This window comes from Mobula hypostoma, chromosome 6 (assembly GCF_963921235.1).
Source record: "Mobula hypostoma chromosome 6, sMobHyp1.1, whole genome shotgun sequence".
In the NCBI taxonomy this organism is placed as follows: domain Eukaryota; kingdom Metazoa; phylum Chordata; class Chondrichthyes; order Myliobatiformes; family Myliobatidae; genus Mobula; species Mobula hypostoma.
Window position 1 is genome coordinate 168,580,644 of NC_086102.1, and position 19,669 is coordinate 168,600,312.

Genomic DNA, 19,669 nt, shown 5'->3' on the forward strand with positions numbered 1-19,669 from the left:
TCAACTGCTGACGTGGGCTAGTTTATAGAATTTAATGCTGTGCATCTGCCTTTGTTTTTCAGTGCTATTCTCCAACTATTGTCTAAAAATTTGACTGATATATTTTGTTAAAGAATTATAATTACAGATATATCATGAAATATTTTTAAATTGTAAAATAAAATAGTTAAATAGTTCTAATGTTGCCAAGAGAAAAATAATCTTGAGCCGTTAGCTAAGCCTGGTAGTGGTTAAAACTTTAGGCAGCATTGCATTCAAAAGGCTGAAGGAGCCCTTTGGTAATCTTCTTAAGGGAACAGGTTGCATCCAACTGACATGTTCTTGAATGCTGACAGCAGGAAAAGAGTTACTTATTTTGTTCCAGCTTTTCCTCTTGGGCATCAGGTATTTCAATTTGAATTGACTTTTATTTCTTACCTCCTTCACATACATGAGGAGTAAAAATCTTTATCTTACGCTTTGTAATTGCCACCAAAAGTTGTTACAGGGTTTCTTCTGTTTGTGTATGCCTTGTCTATGATCAGTCAGCAAATAGTTCTTCAAATAAATATTACTTTTCTGTTTGACAGTATTCATTGATGGATCTCCTGTCAAAGATGGTGGTTGGACAGCCTCATTTTGTCCGTTGCATCAAACCCAATGACGATAGACAAGCAGGAAAATTCTTTGAAGAAAGAGTATTGCTTCAACTGCGATACACGGGCATCTTGGAAACAATACACATTCGTGCACAAGGCTATTCTCATCGTATCCACTTTGAAGACTTTGTTGAAAGGTATATAAAAACAGTATATATGGTATGATTTCCAGTTTATAAAATGAAGTTTATTAGCACAAAAAGGCTTTCTAAATACTATGTGCAATTGCAAATAGAAGGAATTTATCTTTTTTGTCATGAGCAGAAATTCTTCTTTCCAATCTCGCATTAATTCCACAGGCTTCTTGGTTAAGTCCTCTTTGTTTTACCCTTTTTTAAAATTCTGCATGCCAGTCATGAAAAGCATATGAAGAATTAGGTAGGGTGCTAGATACAACTAAGATTTCAAACACAGCATAAACAATATACAGTAATGTCATTTTCTGGCACTGTGGAGGGTATTAATGCTTATTTGAAATGTGTGCTATGCAGAATTGCCACTTCTGCAAGCTGGATTTTGGGTCCTGTGGCCTGTGAGACATCTGCTGTTTACATTGTTGTTGACTCACTGCCATCATTTGGCATGATGACAGGTTGAAGATCCCTTGTCCATTCTCCCAAACAAAGCGATGCCGTTGGCTGCCTCTCACATCCTAGGAAGCAGTGAGATATCAAAGCCACTGCAAGTTTGAGGAAGAAAAGAAACTAGGGAAGTCGAGGCATGTTTGGTTCAGGCTGACTTCCCCTCCTTCACGCTGTGTCATTTCCACCCTTGCCTTCTTTGCATATGGCTGCTGAGAGTGGCACAACTGAGGGCTCATAAGTTTCATGAAGCTGTAATAAGCAGCTGGTTTTTGCAGGCTGACAAGCATTCACTCCTTGATCTCTGAAATATCTTTGTATGCAATGGATACTATCCAAGTACAGCAATTTTGTATTGGAGGTTCAATATTAGCGAGCTCAGCTCATTATTCAGCACTGTGAAGGTACAGCTCACACCTCTGCAGAAATGGATAGCCATTGCGAACATGGAGGCACAAGAAAGACTGCCGATGCTGATTTGGAGGAAACTCAGCAGTTCACGCAGTATCTCTGGAGGGCTGTGGACAATCAACATTTTGGGATGAGACCCATCCTTCAGACCAGATTGGAGTTGAGGTGCAGCTGGGTTTCCAAGAAAAGCAATGTTACAGAATGAAGATTTTAGCCTACTGCATTTAGACTTTCAAAGGAGAATGAGGTTTTATAGATCTTCAATAAAGATTATTTTTCAGTCATAATGAATGCCCATTATTACAGCTGAAAACTAATCTTTATGGATCAGATTAGTCCCATACATTAGTCTCCATGCATGTACTTTAAAAAAATTTTATGACCAATCTTCAACAGATAATATCATAGACAGTATATTGTTTTGTTGTTTGTTTATTTTATTTCTATGGCCATTGCAGAACCGTACTGTATTCATTGACATCCAAGTATTTTTTAAAAAAACATTAAAGCCTCAAAATTTTAGTGCAGCTTTTTTGACTGTGTCTGAAGATATCAAGGCTTCCCACACATTTTTTCTAAATATCCCAAATATATACTATGGTAATAATGACTGGTGTGTGCACTTTAAAACAAAAGTTCTGACCAAGCTTCAATGGTCTGTATGATAGATATCATATTGTTTTGTTGTTTATTGCTTTACTTTTAGCCTACACAGCAGGCAGACCTTACTGTGGATATTAATGCAGAACACAGCTTATCAGGTGCTTTCATACATGTTTTGGAGTAATCCTTTTTGCATCTTTTTGTGATAATAATCTGGATCCAGTCAGAAATCACATTTCAGGGTAATTTCCACTCTGACTGACTAATAGCATCTTATTGCTAGCTGAGTTTGTTTCAATTTTTTTCAGCCATCCGACAGTAAAAGTAAGTGTTTCAATTTATTACACTTGCTGTCTGGTCATCTTACCTCACCTTGACCTTGACCTTGACTCTTTACTAGAGAGAAGTATACATTGTTTGATGACTACTCCAGCATGTTTTGGAGTAATCCTTCAAGAACTATCATGGATCAAGAAGTCCACTTGATTGTCGCCTTATGTCATCCTTTATCTTCTCTCTGTCAAAGTGCTGAGACTCTCTGCCTAAAGTCATGTGAGAAAAATACGATACAAGGAACGGGACTGCTGGGAATCTTATGACATAGATTCGATAGACTAAACTGCCTCCTTTGAACTTCTGAGAAAATTTAGGATCTAAGAGTGCTGTGGGAGAAACAGTAATAGGGTTTGAGGTTTAGCAAGTGCGCTGTAACCTTCTCTGCAATGGACAATCAAGATTGGCAATTTTAATGTTGTTCTCTGATGATCTCTTGTTGAAAAAAATTGTTGCCTGCTATTAAGTTGTACTGGAGGTGGTTGATTTCGGGCTTCTCCAGCCAACTCACTGCCCGTGATGTCAATACGTGCTATTAGTTATAATGAGCACACAGTTTGAGTGTGACTTAGTGTCTGCAACAACAGGTGTGTGCACCACATACGACAGACTGAGTGGCACTTCTCTGATGCATTTGAATTTCAAAGCTAAACAAAATTTGGAACATAGTATAATCTTATGCAACAAAATATGTTGTACTGGTTTGACATTCATTTAGCCAAATGTTAGGTGATTGGAGGTTATTTTAATTGAAGTATAATTTATATAGCTGCCCTTGGAAATACAGTATGTCTATGGGTATTATCATTCATTATCAGTTGAATATCAATAATTTCATGAAGAAACAAATATAATATTTTTTGTGAATGGATTAAAAGGATACTTTAATGCTTTTCTTAATTGGTGTAGCATTGATAATTCTGATGCTTACAGTTTTCTTTGTTTCTACTGATATAATCTTTAAATTATTTTATAGGAAGAATTAAAGATTAATAATAAACTATGAAAAGATAACATTTTACAGTATTTATTTAACATTTTTATGTACCAGCATTTTGGATAAAGATCATCAGCAAGCCTAGATCTGGAGATTATTAGGGTATCACAAAAAAATTATGGAGGAATTGAAAAAGGAGTTTGCAAAAACAGCACTGATTAAATGTGTTTTTCTATCACCAGTTTAATAAGACATCTTGTGAAAATCTGCTTGATGTCTTATCTTCCTTTATAGAGCTTTGATGATTTAGATGCCTCTGTATAATATACAATAGAATCAGAATGAAAATCAGGTTTATTATCACTGATATGTGTTGTGAAATTTGTTTTTTTTGGCATAATTACTGTAAGTTACAAAATTAAATAGATAGCGCAAATGATTGTTCTTAGGTTCGTGGACTGTTCAGAAATCTCATGGTAGAGGGGAAAAAGCTGTTCTAAAATCTTGAGTGTGAGTCTTCAGGCTTCTGTACCTCTCCCCTGGTGGTAGTAACATGAAGAGAGCATGTCCCAGATAGTGAGTTTTTAATGAAGGATGCTTACCTCAATGGCAGGGGTGTTTGTGCCCATGTTCAAACTGGTTGAGTTTACTATCCGCTGTAGTCTCTTGTGATTCTGTGGATTGGAGGCTCATACTAGGCTGTGATGCAGCCAATAGGAATGCTGTACACAGTGCATCTGCAGAAATCTGCAAGAATCTTTGGTGATTTATCAAATCTCCTCAAACTCCTAGTGAAGTAGAACCACTGCTGTGCTTTCTTTGTGATTGCATTAACGTGCTAGGCCCAGGTGATCACACCAAGGACCTTGAAGATGCACCTCAAAGATCTCTCACTCACTCTCTCTCTCTCTCTCTCTCTCTCTCTGTCCTCCCTCTCTCTCCTCTCTCTCTCTCGCCCCCTCCCTCTATCTCTCTCCCCCTCTCTCTCTCACCCCCTCCCCGTCTCTCTCTCCCCCTCTCCCTCTCTCCCCCTCTCTCCTCTCTCTCTCTCACCCCCTCCCTCCCTCTCTCTCTCCCCCTCCCTCTCTCTCTCTCCCCTCTTTCTCTCCCTTTCTCTCTCTCTACCTCTCTTCCTCTCTTTCTCTCTCCCTCTCTTCCTGTCTCCCTCTCTCCTCTTTCCCCCCTCCCATTCATGACTGTATGGCTAAGCACGTTCCTCATTTCTGAAATCATTTCTACACCTGCATACCTGCAACTATGGTGGCACCCAGAACAGATACAATACTTAAGTTGTGGCTAAACCAATAATTTATCATTTATATGGTTCACCAACACTACTGTGCTCTTGTACTCTGTTCCTTTAATCATAAAGTACAAGATCTGTATCTCTTTTTTCAACCATCTCAGTCTGCCCTTTCGCCTTCACCAAACTAAGCACCTAAACCTCCCTACTCTTGTCCTTCTGTTTGTATTTTGTTCCTTCTCATCTTTCTGACCAAAACATGATACCTTACAGCTCTCTGCATTGAATTTCACTTGCCTTCTATCCACCCACTTCTCCAGCCTACATCACTTCGCTATTCTCACAACTGTCTATGCCTCCAAGTCATTCATCTACATTGGGAGAAATAAAAATACCAGTAGCTAATTCGATCCTTTTGTACATTTGCCTCTCTTCATCTCCAAGGGTCTTTCTTGCACTGTTCATAAAATGTCTCTGCCTCTCTTCCATCCTGTTTAAAATTTTCTTATTCGCAAACCTTTTGATTGTGTGCCCTAACCTCTCCTCAACCAAAGCTTGTTGTGTAGTAATGTTCCCATAAATTACTTTGTGGCATTTTTTTTTGCCAGTTTAGAAAAGAAGGTGAGGGAAAATAGGAAGTTATCGACCAGTTAGTCCAATGTCAGTATGAGGGAAGATGTTCAAATGTATTATTAAAGAAGTGATAATGGGATTGGGCAGAGTAAACATTGATTTATGAAATAGAAATCACATATGAAAACTCTGTTAGAGGTTTTATTTTGAGATTGTACTGTAATTAGCAAAATAAATACGAGCAAACCAGTTGACCTGGCATTTTTGCACTGATAGAAAGCCTACAATTAGGTGCCATGCATTAAATTATTAAACTGAGTGAGAATGCTAAGTTTTAAAAAAGCAAACAACAGGAATTCTGCAGATGCTGGAAATTCAAGCAACACACATCAAAGTTGCTGGTGAACGCAGCAGGCCAGGCAGCATCTCTAGGAAGAGGTACAGTCGACGTTTCAGGCCGAGACCCTTCGTCAGGACTAACTGAAGGAAGAGTTAGTAAGAGATTTGAAAGTGGGAGGGGGAGGGGGAGATCCAAAATGATAGGAGAAGACAGGAGGGGGAGAGATGGAGCCAAGAGCTGGACAGGTGATTGGCAAAGGGGATACGAGAGGATCATGGGGCAGGAGGTCCGGGGAGAAAGACAAGGTGGGGGGGGGGGAACCCAGAGGATGGGCAAGGGGTATATTCAGAGGGACAGAGGGAGAAAAAGGAGAGTGAGAGAAAGAATGTGTGTATAAAAATAAATAACGGATGGGATACGAGGGGGAGGTGGGGCATTAGCGGAAGTTAGAGAAGTCGATGTTCATGCCATCAGGTTGGAGGCGACACTTCACCTGTGAGTCAGCTGGGGTGATATACTGCGTCCGGTGCTCCCAATATGGGCTTCTATATATTGGCGAGACCTGACGCAGACTGGGAGACCGCTTTGCTGAACACCTACGCTCTGTCCGCCAGAGAAAGCAGGATCTCCCAGTGGCCACACATTTTAATTCCACATCCCATTCCCATTCTGACATGTCTATCCACGGCCTCCTCTACTGTAAAGATGAAGCCACGCTCAGGTTGGAGGAACAACACCTTATATTCCGTCTGGGTAGCCTCCAACCTGATGGCATGAACATCGACTTCTCTAACTTCCGCTAATGCCCCACCTCCCCCTCGTACCCCATCTGTTTTTTATTTTTATACACACATTCTTTCTCTCACTCTCCTTTTTCTCCCTCTGTCCCTCTGACTATACCCCTTGCCCATCCTCTGGGTTCCCCCCCCTTGTCTTTCTTCCCGGACCTCCTGTCCCATGATCCTCTCATATCCCCTTTTGTCTATCACCTGTCCAGCTCTTGGCTCCATCCCTCCCCCTCCTGTCTTCTCCTATCATTTTGGATCTCCCCCTCCCCCTCCCACTTTCAAATCTCTTACTAACTCTTCCTTCAGTTAGTCCTGACGAAGGGTCTCGGCCTGAAACGTCAACTGTACCTCTTCCTAGAGATGCTGCCTGGCCTGCTGCGTTCACCAGCAACTTTGAGAATGCTAAGTGTTGGGAATAAAACTCTGAGGATTCGTTAATGGACTGACTACTAATGGGCATAGTGATTGGTGCTGGGACCCCAGCTTTTCACAATCTATGTTAACAATTTGGATGAAGGATTTCGATGTAAGGTTTCCGGGTTGACTGATGATACAAACCTGGTGTGGGAAAATGAGTGAATGGGAAGGGGTATGGTAAATAGGAAATAATGTAGGGTCTTCCATTTTGGTAGAAACACGACAAAAGCAAGGTGTTTTTTTCATGGTGATGTATTAAAAGGAGTTTGTGTGTGGAAAGACCAGGTGTCCATGTACATGAATCACTGAGAATTATCATGTAACCAGAGAAAGCGATTAGGGCATGTGCAGTTATCTTATTCCAATCATATAAGCCCGTGGTGAGACACTACCTGAGAAATGTGCTTAAGTCTGGTTACCCAACAGAACCAAGAGAGACAGAGTGCAGTAGATTGAATCCTGAGTTGGCAAATTTGTTGTATTTGAAGAGATTAAGCAGTCTAGGCTGCAAAAGTAACTACAGAGTAAATACAAGATTATTTAAATTCAGTATTGTTTTGTGTCATTTCTAGTACACAGGCATAAAGGAGAATGAAATAATTGTCACTCCATATCCAATGTAGCACAAAAAACACAATTAGATGAAGAATACAATAATAAAAATACATAATAAATATAAATGCATAAGATAGCTTATTTACATACCACAAAAAATGACGCTACACACTAGAGCATAAATACGTGAGATGTCTCTGGCAGGAAATGATTAAGTAGCAGTAGTGGGGTGAGTTAGTTTGTAGAAGTGTTGATCAGCCTTAATTCTTGGGGAAAGTAACTGTTTTTGAGTCTGGTGATCCTAGCCTACCTATCCTCCTCCTTGATTTGACTGCAACAAACAATGCATTACCCGGGTGAGTGGGATCCTTAATGATATTACTGGACTTTTAATAGGGATCTTGTTTCCCCTGGCTAGAGTAGAGACAACAGACTTAAAATGAGGGCATTGCTATTCAGGACAGAGATGAGAAAGAATATCTTTACCCAAGGGTTAATGAAACCTTGATATTCTCTACTCTTGGGTGTGGTGGCTCGGTTGTTGGCAGGATTGAGTGGCTTGTCATATGAAGAGCGTTTGATGGCTCTGGGCCTGTATTCATTAGAATTCAGAAGAATGGGGGGGTGACATTGAAATCTATCTAATGGTGAAAGGCCTTGATAGAGTACATGTGGAGAGGAGGTTTCCTATGGTGGGGGAGTCTAAGACCAGAGGACAAAACCTCAGAATAGCGGGGCATCCTTTTAGAATGGAGATGAGGAGACATTTCTTTAGCCAGAGAGTGATGAATCTGTGGAATTATTTGCCATAGCTGTGGAGGACAAGTCTTTATGTATATTTAAGGCAGAGGTTGATAGATTCTTAATTGGGAAGGGCATGAAGGGGTACAGGGAGAAGGCTGAGAGGAAAACTGGAACAGCTATAATAAAGTGGCAGTGCAGACTTGACTGGCCAAGTAGCCTAATTCTGTTCCTATATCTTATGGTCTTGTTCTATTCAAGGCATCAATTATGTTTTTAGCTGTTAAGGGAATTAAGAGATATGGAGTTACAACGGGAAAGTGGTGTTGAGGTTAAAGATTAGCAGTCATCATATCAAATACCGTAAAAGCTAGCACAGCACAGGAAGGGCCTCTTCAACCCACGATGTCTGTGCCAAACAGGGTGTTAAATTAAATGAATCCACAATCCACATGATCCACTATCCCTCAGTTGCAGAAGGAAAAGGAATGCAGATGTAAGGTTTAGGAAGATAAAATCAACCAGAGCACTTGACAATTATAAAGAAGCCAGTCGAGAACTCAAGAAGGGAATTAAGAGAACAAGGAGGGGCTATGAAACAGCAAGTAGGAATAAAGAGAATCCCAAGGTACAGCAGGCGGTGAAAAGGCGAATTGAATGCTGGCATTCATAGCAAGAGGATTCGAGTACAGGAGCAGGGAGGTACAATTGCAGTTGTACAAGGCCTTGGTGAGACCACACCTGGAGTAATTTGTGCCGTTTTGGTCCCCTAATCTGAGGAAAGACATTCTTGCCATAGAGGGAGTACAAAGAAGGTTCACCAGATTGATTCCTGGGATGGCAGGACTTCCATATGATGAAAGACTGGATCGACTAGGCTTATACTCTCTGGAATTTAGAAGATTGAGGGGGGATCTTATTGAAATGTATAAAATTCTAAAGGGATTGGACAGGCTAGATGCAGGAAGATTGTTCCCGATGTTGGAGAAGTCCAGAACGAGGGGTCACAGCTTGAGGATAAAGGGGAAGCCTTTTAGGACCGAGATGAGGAAAAACTTCTTCACACAGAGAGTGGTGAATCTGTGGAATTCTCTGTCACAGGAAACAGTTGAGGCCAGTTCATTGGCTATATTTAAGAGGGAGTTAGATAAGGCCCTTGTGGCTAAAGGGATCAGGGAGTATGGAGAGAAGGCAGGTATAGGGTTCTGAGTTGGATGATCAGCCATGATGGTACTGAATGGCGGTGTAGGCTCGAAGGGCTGAATGGCCTACTCCTGCACCTATATTCAATGTTTCTATGTTAAGGCATTCTATACATTCATCAAGAGCAGGAGAATAACTGGAGAGAAGCTGGACCACCCAAGGATAAAGGAGGGAACAAGTGCTTTGAGGTGGAGGATATGGGAGAAGTCCTAAATTAGTATCTTGCATCAATTTAGCAAGTAAATAGATGAGGACAATTGGGAGATCAGTGTGGAATGTTCTGGAGGTGGTGTTGAGTCTTGTAAAGAACATTAAGATGGATAAGTCCCCAGATTATTGAGAGAGGCAAGAGGCCTTGACTGGGCCCTCTCATCTGGGGCCTTGACCAAGATTTTTATGTCTTCTAGTCACAGGAAAGGTCCTGGAGGACTGGTAAGCAGCTTCTGTTACTCATTTATACAAGAAAGAAATGGAGATAATGCTGGAACCATAGACAGGTGACTTTTATGTTGGTGGTAGAGAAGTTACTGGAAAAGTCTTATGGATAAGATTTCTGAACTTTTGGATATTCAGCATGACTTTGCGCAGGGCTGGTTGGATCTTAATTAAGAATTTAATATAGAAATTGCTAGTCTGGCTGAATTTTTTATTTTTATATTTCATTTTTCTGGTGAGCATAATTGTGAGCACCAGTAATCATTTTACTTTGTATTTTCCGCTGATTGCTATGCTTAGACTGGCAATGGTTCAAGCTACCTGTGAACTTGGCAGTGGGTTTGCTATTTACAGCTGTTACGGCTGCATTGGCAGTGCAAATCAGAGCTTGTTCCTTTTGCTTTTCTCCCTCTTTCCTCTACTTTGCAGAACTGCCAGATTATCAAAGTTAGTTTCGTGTTTGCAGAAGCAGGTATAGATAACTTCACAGACAACTTTTTGCAAGCCTTAGTGAAAGGGAAATTCCTGCATGAGCAAAGTTTATGTTTCTGTGCTTTTATGTGGCTTTGATGAATATCTAATATGATTGGGATTGTTTGGTTTCATTTGATAATGTATAATGCCACACATGGTGCTCTGATTCTTAAAGCATAATTGCAGTCTCATTTTCAAATCATCATTACAGTTGTATGCTGCATGTTCTCATATTTCAGAGAAGATTCTGGATTTAACCACCATTTGTTATCAGACCATGATTGTTCTAAAGCTTGTTTAGCCTTTTTTAAACTGAACTTCCTCTGTATACACTTGCAGATAATTGTCTGAATGGTTCACCCATTCACCCATTTGAATTAGAACCCAAAATATCCCATTCTGGTACCTCACCTATCCTCTGCCAACCAAGGGCTACTCTTACAGACCACACCTTCCAGCACCATTTTCCTCTTCCACATTCATTTATGATCAAACTCAAACAATGCCAGTTTGCCATTTATTCAGCGCAAGATCCCACCCAGCTGTTAAACCTGACTTTGCTAATGTAATTAGGGACTCAGAAATGAATCCTAACTGACTTTTTTTCTCTAATTCTATTCCTCTACCTAACTGTACATTCTCTGCTCACAGAGTTCTCTGTTTCTGAGAGCTGTCACCTATGCTTTTCTTGCCTTTCTGCCCAGCCATTCTGTGCTGTATCTACTGTTACCCAGATGATGTATTCAGAAAATCTCCTATTGTAATTACACCTTCAACTGTCAAAGTAACCCTTTCTTTGCACTGTAGTTCAGCAGCTGCTTTTAATCCAACTGTATCAATCTGTGAAGAAATCAGAGTGTTGTCATCATATAACACAAACAGGCCCTTTGGCCAACACAGTTCACGCTAACCAACAAGCACCAAATTAGATAGATAGTGTTACGTACCCCGTATCTGGGTTGCCAAACCAGCAGAAATGGATCACTCAGTTGGAGTCTGGATTACTAGAACTAAGAAAGTTTTATTAAAGAAACAAGCAACACAGTACTCTAATCAAAAGGATAATAAATGCAACAGTTCAGCAATGATAAACACTCATGTACACAGAATTAAGATAACAGGATCAATCAAGCTGTATCGTTGTCTAGGGGTAAATGACCAGTTTCAAAGTGACGCAAAGTTCAGTTCAATTTAGTTCAGTTCAGTTCGTAGTAATCGCTGCCGTGGGAGATGGACAGTGGGGGGGAAGGAGAGAGAGAGCAAAACGAATGAATATTCAAACGGCTTCCACACAGACCTTCGACATTCTTCGCAGTCATCTTTCTGGCAAGCCCTTTGTGATGTCATCTGAGGTCACCGACTGTGACCCCTCCGTTTCCAGATACGATCGTTTCTCTGCGGTGAACCTGGCACCCAGGCAAGGGCGGACACACACCAGGTTCCCGCTGATCGTACCTTTCCACCCTGTGCGTCTGTGGCTTGGTCCCGCAACCAGCCTTCCAAAACTTCCCACCGACTTGTGGGAGACGCACCGCTTCCAGGGTCTCGTTACCTCGGGGTGTCGTGTGTGTCCTGCCTTAGCGAACCTGTCCCTTTTTATCCCCCTGCTGGGGTATCGCCTGTCCATCACTTCAAACAGTTCAGGGTTCAAAGGGGGAGCCGATCTTGACAGCTCTCCTTCCGTTAAACTCTCCTGTCCCTTCATTAACATCTCCAAATGCTGCTCCATTGTTTTCCTTATCTCTCTTTCTCCTGAAGACAGGTGGCAGACCAACTGCTGATCCCACTGGTGCCAGCACAGGCCAGCTAACATCTTAATCTATGTGTATTCTCGTCACAATAGATAGATATACTTTATTAATCCCGAGGGAAATTTGGTTTCGTTACAGCTGCACCAACCAAGAACCGAGTGTAAATATAGCAATACAAAAAACCCCAATAATCAAACAGCAAAATGCAAACTATGCCAGATGAAAAATAAGTAACTAACTCTGGAGGAAACAAATTAACTAACTCTGTACTAATTTATTCTTGCCACATTCCTTCCAAATCCACCCAAGTTATCCCACTTGCATGTGGGCAATTTAGTGAACACTTAACAGTTTAAGAACTTGAGATTTTAAAACTGGAAGACCTATTATAACAAAAGCAAAGATTAGTAAGGATGGAAGTATTAGAAGTAAAACTAGCTATAGATAAATAAGTGTAAGATTATAAAAAGATGAGTGTTAACAAACTGAATGTTGGTCCTAAAGAAAGTAAGACGAAGGAGTTAATACTGTAGGGTAAAAACAATTGGATGAATTATATAGCTATATTGTATCAGTCTTCAATTTAGAAGATACTGACAACATCACAGAAATAGCTGTATTGAGAACTGGAAGGGATAAAAAAAAAAGTTCAGAACAATTATAATCCATAAATAAATGCAATTATTGGTACCTGGGGGCTCACATTTCTCTGGGTGCTGAAGGATCTTAATTGGAAGGAATATTGGGATTGTTGATGCATAGGTTTAATTTTTGAAAAATTCCCCAGATTTAAGGATGGTTCTATTAGATTGGAGATACAGCAGATGTAACTACTTTTTCAAGAAGGGAGGGAGAGAGATGAAAAGCAGAAAATGGAAGTCCAGTTAGTTTAACATCTGTCACAGGGGAATTTTTAGAAGCTTTTATTAAAGATTGCCATGCAGTGAGAAAAATTAAAGATAATCTGGCAAAATAAAGATGGTAAACGACAGGAATTCTGCAGATGCTGGAAATTCAAGTGTGCCGGAGAAGCACAGCAAGGAGCGCTAGCTGAGACCTTGACTGGTTACTGTAAATAACCCCTGGAGTAAATGGTGGGAGAATTCAGTGAAGTCGATTGGCATATGCAAGAGAATAGGCTGCAGGGAAATAAGTGAGAAAATGGAATTGATGTGATTGCTTTGAGAGCCAAGTGGCCATCTTCCATCTTATAAAAACTATGAAGTATAAAAATGTAATGTCTGTTGTGGATGAAAAGGGAATCCATGGATGTACCATACAGTAAACCTATGTGAATCTGCCATGTTGTTGCTGCTGCCACAGCAGACATCCTGGGCAATCAAAAGTTATTTTATTAATGCTCTAACACATTTTAATTCACTTTGTTTTGAAAGCTGTTACTCAGTAACATTTAAATGAACTTAGTAAGTTTCAAGGAAATGCAGTCTACAAAACTAGGTGTTGGGAACTGGGGGCATGTGGTTGGGGCCTACCACAGTCATCATCTGGTGAACTAGGTTCCAAACCATTGAGTTCCAAGTGGTTTGTTTGCAGATTATCAGACTTTTACTCTCTCCAGAAGGTGTTGCACCAAAAGTTATTGGGGAAAGTGAAAACTCGGTGTAGTAGTTAACAATTTGGCTAGGTAAAATATTTGCTAGATAACAAGTAATAGAAAGTAGGAAAATACGGTTCATTTTTTGTTGGTAAGATGGTCATAGTCATAGTCATAGTTTATTGATCCTGGGGGAAATTGGTTTTCATTACAGTTGCACCATAAATAATAAATAGTAATAGAAATAGTAATAGTAATATTACTATTAGTAAATAGTAATAGAAATAATAAATAGTAATAAAATAGTAATAGAAAAGTAGTAATAAGTAGTTAAATAGTAATATGTAAATTATGCCAGTAAATTATGAAATAAGTCCAGGACCAGCCTATCGGCTCAGGGTGTCTGACCCTCCAAGGGAGGAATTGTAAAGTTTGATCGCCACAGGCAGGAATGACTTCCTGTGACGCTCTGTGCTGCATCTCAGAGGAATGAGTCTCTGGCTGAATGTACTCCTGTGCCCACCCAGTACATTATGTAGTGGATGGGAGACATTGACCAAGATGGCATGCAACTTGGACAGCATCCTCTTTTCAGACACCACCGTGAGAGAGTCCAGTTCCATCCCTACAACATCACTGGCCTTACGAATGAGTTTGTTGATTCTGTTGGTGTCTGCTACCCTCAGCCTGCTGCCCCAGCACACAACAGCAAACATGATAGCACTGGCCACCACAGACTTGTAGAACATTCTCAGCATCGTCCGGCAGATGTTAAGATGTTTCTATTTAAATAAATGATTTTACAGTTGGTTCAGAAGATGTGGTTGCAGAAGTTACAGATGACACAAAGTAGCAATTTAGTTATGAAAAGGACAAAAGAAGGACACCTTGGTTAAATAAGTGAACAAAGATCTGGTTATTAGGATATTATGTGGGAAAGTGAGAAATAATCCATTTTGGCATAAAAATAATAAAATATTTTACCTATGTTTTGAGAAATTTCTGATTTCTGAGAGTTAGCCAATCTGGGTTGCCCCATTGATTCATAATATTGAATCATATATGCAAATTCACAAAAAGTTATGCTGATACTGCAAGTAATTTGGAAAGCTAACTGAACATAATTTATTGCTAGAGGAATCAAATACAAAATTAGTGCTTCATTTATTATTGGGCATTGATGAGACTCCAACCAGAGTGCTATATCGTTACTTAAGGATTTTAATGCACTGGAAGCAAATGTTTGCTGGGCCCATGCTTGGATGGGTTTTCGAATGAGGAAGGGTTGAAGGCTTATATCCACTACAGCCTAGAAGCGAGACAGAGAACCTGAATGAAGCATGTAAAATCCCAAAGATTCTTTGCAAGGGTGATGCAGAGAGAATGGTTTCTCTGTGGGAGAATCTGAAGCTAGTTGTTACTGTTTACAAATAAGAGGTCACCATTTCAGACAAAAATGAGACAAAATATTTTATCTCAGGATTCATTGCAACTCAGTTCCTTGATGAGCTGTAAAAGCAGAGTCTTTGAATTTTTTAGAGCAAAAGTTGATAGAAACTCAAAAAGGAAGAATATCATTAGTTATCATGGGTAGCCAAGATTAGAGTCGAGGCTACTATCAAATCAGCCTTGCACTTAAGTGGTGGAGCAGGCTTGTGGCTTACTCCTGCTACTAATTCACATGATTATTTACAAATTATACCTGTTTTTGAAGCCTGTCGATGCAGCACAGTTTTATGAAACATGTTACTTCAAAAAATATTGTGGAAGCATGTACGTATCAAGTAATTAAGGTAGACCTGGACCAGACACCAAAGCAGAACCATAATGTTTACAGTTCCAACTAGAATCAGGATTTTGAATTCATTAAGCTCACACAGATTTGTAACTCTGAACGTATGCATGCCTGTTTCCTCATCAAAGAAGTATTAGTCACAAATAGTTACTGAACAGATTTTAAATATGACGCAAATAGGAAACAACATTTAAAAGATTAAATTGATGACCTATCAGAAATATTAGCCATTAATAATTGTAACTATTAAGAAATTCAAAGATTTGAAGTACATTTGTTATCAAGGTATGTGTGTAGTATATAACACCGAGATTCGTCTTCCTCACAGACAGCCACGAAACACAGAAAGTAAAAGCATGGACCTCATTCAAAGAAAAACATCAACACCCCCCATGCGAAAAGAAACAGATCATGTAAACGGCGATAAAAAATTTGACCAGTAAATGCAGAATATAAAGCACAAAATCAAAAGGGTCCAGGCATATTTCAGTTCAGCTCAGTGTTCATTATCTATGGGATGCCCTGATTCAAAAACGCCCAAAATGTAGCAAAAAATGGAGTGACCAAAAACTTGGAATACATCATAATGTAAACTAGAATCCAGGGTACAAACTGCATTGATTGAACCTTGCTCAAGACCTGGACTCTGGCACCATCCTCTGACAGCATCAGCTGAAAGGGAGAGACCATCTGAATGCAATGACCTTCCTTCGGGAGCAGTGAATGAGAGGAAGAGAGAGACCCTATCATGTTAACACCTTCCTCTAGTGACTGAGAGGCTGGTAGACGGCGCTGATGACCTGCTCGCCTTTGTGTTTCTGAAATTAATTTTAAATTTCTTGTGTGATGGACACTGCTTGTTTGTCCTCTTCTTTTAGTCCAACAGTACTTCTGCATGTTACACCATAGAGTTCAGGAATGCACGAAAGATCAGTACACAGAGCTAAAGGGCTAGAAATATGTTCTATTTGATCCCTTGGATTTTTATTAACCATAGTTGGTGAACAAACGAACTTCATTCAGGGTCCCTGACTTCCCGTAACATAGCCTTTTGTCTTCCCAACAGCTGAAGGAATAATAGAAGGGTTTGTGATCTACTGTTTACCACATTACTTATTCCCATTTTCCCATTCCCTACTAATTACGATACTGCCACACCAGTGGAAATGTCCAGGATGCAATTATCAACTGATTCAAATTATATTCCTATAATTAAGTTGTCATTTTAAAACTTGGATGTAGTGTGAGTGATAAATGTTTTGAAACTTACATTCTTATTGAAAATACAATCCACATCCAAAGACATGGTATGATTATGATTGAATTTAATCTGAAAGTGTTTTCTTTAAAGTTGTGGCTTGCTCAGATGGTAGTAAGCACAAGATTACTGCTTATTTTATTTACCTATTGGAATGCATTGCAATTTTGTATGATTGAAGTGCCTTGAAGCGGTAACTAAAAAATGATGAGGCTTTGCTTTTATAATCCTTTTTCCTTTCCTTCCTCTTATTTGATCCCTTTTTCTTTATGCTCTCTCCTTCTTTCATTCACCCTATTTTTTCAACTAGTACGCAAATGAAATGATTTTCTTTCTCAAATCAAACCAAGTAATTTGAATTCTATATGGAAGTAAATCAGCAGATGATTAATATGCCTCAAAGTGACATTTGTGAAAAATGTTCCTAATACAAAATCATTAATGATAGTAATCTTATTTTGTAATGCTGGTATTAATTAATATTATTTCACTTGAGATATCAAGGCTAATGATAATAATTCTTAGTTTCCTAAATTAATCATTTTATACAACAAATACTCAGAGAAAGTAAGTAAATTTACAATTTAAAATGCACGAGTTGTGACATGTTAAATTGGTTAAAGGTTTGCCAAAAAGTCAAATGTTGTTTGTTTGCCTTAACAAAATTATTGGTTGTTTACCCTAAGGGTGACTTTATTACAGATGCTTTAAGTATGTTTTGACTACCTGTGGAATTCTCTTGTTAATACTACTGATGTGTTATTATTAATCTGTACCCTATGAAATGTTCACCTGCGCTTTGTTCTTCTGTGTTAGATATTACTACCTTGCCTTTAGGGCACATCAGACACCTCCTGCTGATCGTGCAAGCTGCATTGCTATCCTACAGAAAGCAAGGCTAGACAAGTGGGTGCTTGGAAAAACCAAGGTAAGAACAGTACATGGAATTTTTAATTATTACTTATCACTTGAGTTTCCTTTGTCAGGAAGTTAATTCTCTTTGAATATTTGAACAGTTGATGCTGCATTCTCATGCATGAATTCGGGTATATCTATATAAAGATATACTGTTAAGTTAGAACAGTAATAAACCATTATACATAGTTCAACAAAGCAATTCTTTTCCACACATTGATAGAAGTAACAATATTTATGGGTGCATGCTTTCACTGTGCAAAGAATGGGTGTCAGCTGTTCTTCAGAGCAAGCTGAGAATCGGACTAAATGTGCGCATTTACAATCATACAGTGTTTAAGGATGCTACAATTAATGTTTATGCAAGCGAAGCATTCTGCCACTGTAATTTCATTGTAGACTGCACTAACGATTGAACACTGTAGCAATCACGTCTCCACTGCGTTTTATTTATCCTTTGACACAGAGATCACAGGGCACGCTGTGATTACTCAGTGTTATACTTGCAGTGCACTTTGCCATTTCTGGATTTGAATAGTATAAAATGTCAGATCCCCTTTATTTGTCAACTCCCTTGGGATCTATGAAGCAGCTGCTGCGTATTTCAAGAAGGGAGGGAATCTACCACCATCATTCATTTCTGTCCGATTGTATAAGTTTGCTCATGGCTCAAATATCTTTGGAGGTAATGGAGCTGGAAGCAATAAATTATGAAGAAGTATCAGTAAATTGTGGATAGGTAAAATTTCTATAATTTGATGTTGAGTTGGACAAACATGAAGTTGCCTAATTTTGACCCCTTGAAATTGACTGAACAGACTACTTTGCAAAGGATGAAAAATAGTGGGGATGAAGAAAATTACTTTGTGATACCATTGTAATAAATCTCCATTGTGGAAATAATCAAAAGGAAGTGTAAAAGAAAGTCTGTTCCCAGAGGCTGCAGGACCATTATTCACTTTTGATTTTATATTCTGTACCTCCAGGTGTAAATATTTTGTTATCTATAACTAGTAACCAAGATCCATAACATTATATACATAAGCATGGGAACCCACATGCACTGAACACACCACAGAAGGGTGCATTCCTACATCCTGGATGATGAAGATCTACAAGGAGCCCCTGAAAAACAATTTAGAACCTTCTTTCCATAACTTGCAAGCCACTTCCAAGAAAAGATGGTCTTTCAATATCAGACCTCAAATTCATCACTAAACTTGGTCTACTGGGCAGCAATAGGCCACGCCCATCAGAGACATGGACAATCTACAACAGGCATCTTAAACACTAGAGAAAGCAACCACTAATACTGTCTCTGCAAAATTCACCAAACCCATTGTTTGAATGTGTGGATCAATGTCAGTGTTCTCTCAGAGGTCACGCTCCTCAGCACCAAGTCTCAGGTCATGTTCATCTGTTTCTGATCATGTGGTCTGCACGCCTACCACGAAATTCCCAAAGCAACCTCTCGAGTCTTCATCCTGGCATGAGTTTCACAGGAGGAGAGATGGAGAAAAGTTTAAAAGGTTGTGTCTGTGGTGAGGAAGGCAAATGGCAATGTGAGCATTCATTTCAAGAGGACCAGAATATAAAAAGAAGGATGTGATGTTGAGGCTTTATGAGGCACTGGTGAGACCTCACTTGGAGTATTGTGAAAATTTTGGGGCCCCTATACCTAGGGAAGGATGTGCCGACATGGGAGAGGGTTCAAAGGAGGTTCATGGAAATGATTTGAGGATTGAAAGGCTTGTCATATGAGGAATGCTAGTTGGCTGTGGGCCTATACTCACTGGAATTCTGAAGAATGAGGGGAGATCTCATTGAAACCTATCAAATGTTGAATGGCCTAGATACAACAGATGTGGAGAGGCTGTTTTCTAAGGTCTCAAAATAGAGGGATGCCCATTTAGAGCGGAGATGAGGAGGAACTTCTTTAGCCAGAGATTAATGAAATTGTGGAATTTGTTGCCACAGGGAGCTGTGGAAGCCAAGTTATTAGGTATATTTAAGGTGGAGGTTGATATATTCTTGATTGGTCACAGCATGAAGGGATTCAGGGAGAAGGCAGGAGATTGGGACTGAGAGGGAAATGGATCAACCGTGATGATGTGGCAGAGCAG

General features: G+C 39.6%; 1 protein-coding gene across 10 annotated transcripts in view; it reads left to right on the forward strand.

Moving 5' to 3' along the window:
- myo3b (myosin IIIB) overlaps positions 1-19,669 on the forward strand; it is a 488,192-nt gene that overhangs the window by 291,163 nt on the left and 177,360 nt on the right. For all 10 annotated transcript variants that reach the window (XR_010018457.1, XM_063052211.1, XM_063052213.1 and 7 more), the window contains 2 exons: positions 570-775; positions 17,448-17,559. Coding sequence is in view for 9 of the 10 variants with exons in the window: in XM_063052211.1 (XP_062908281.1) it covers positions 570-775; positions 17,448-17,559 (318 nt within the window). In the remaining variant the exon portion in view is untranslated. The remainder of the gene's footprint in view (positions 1-569; positions 776-17,447; positions 17,560-19,669) is intronic.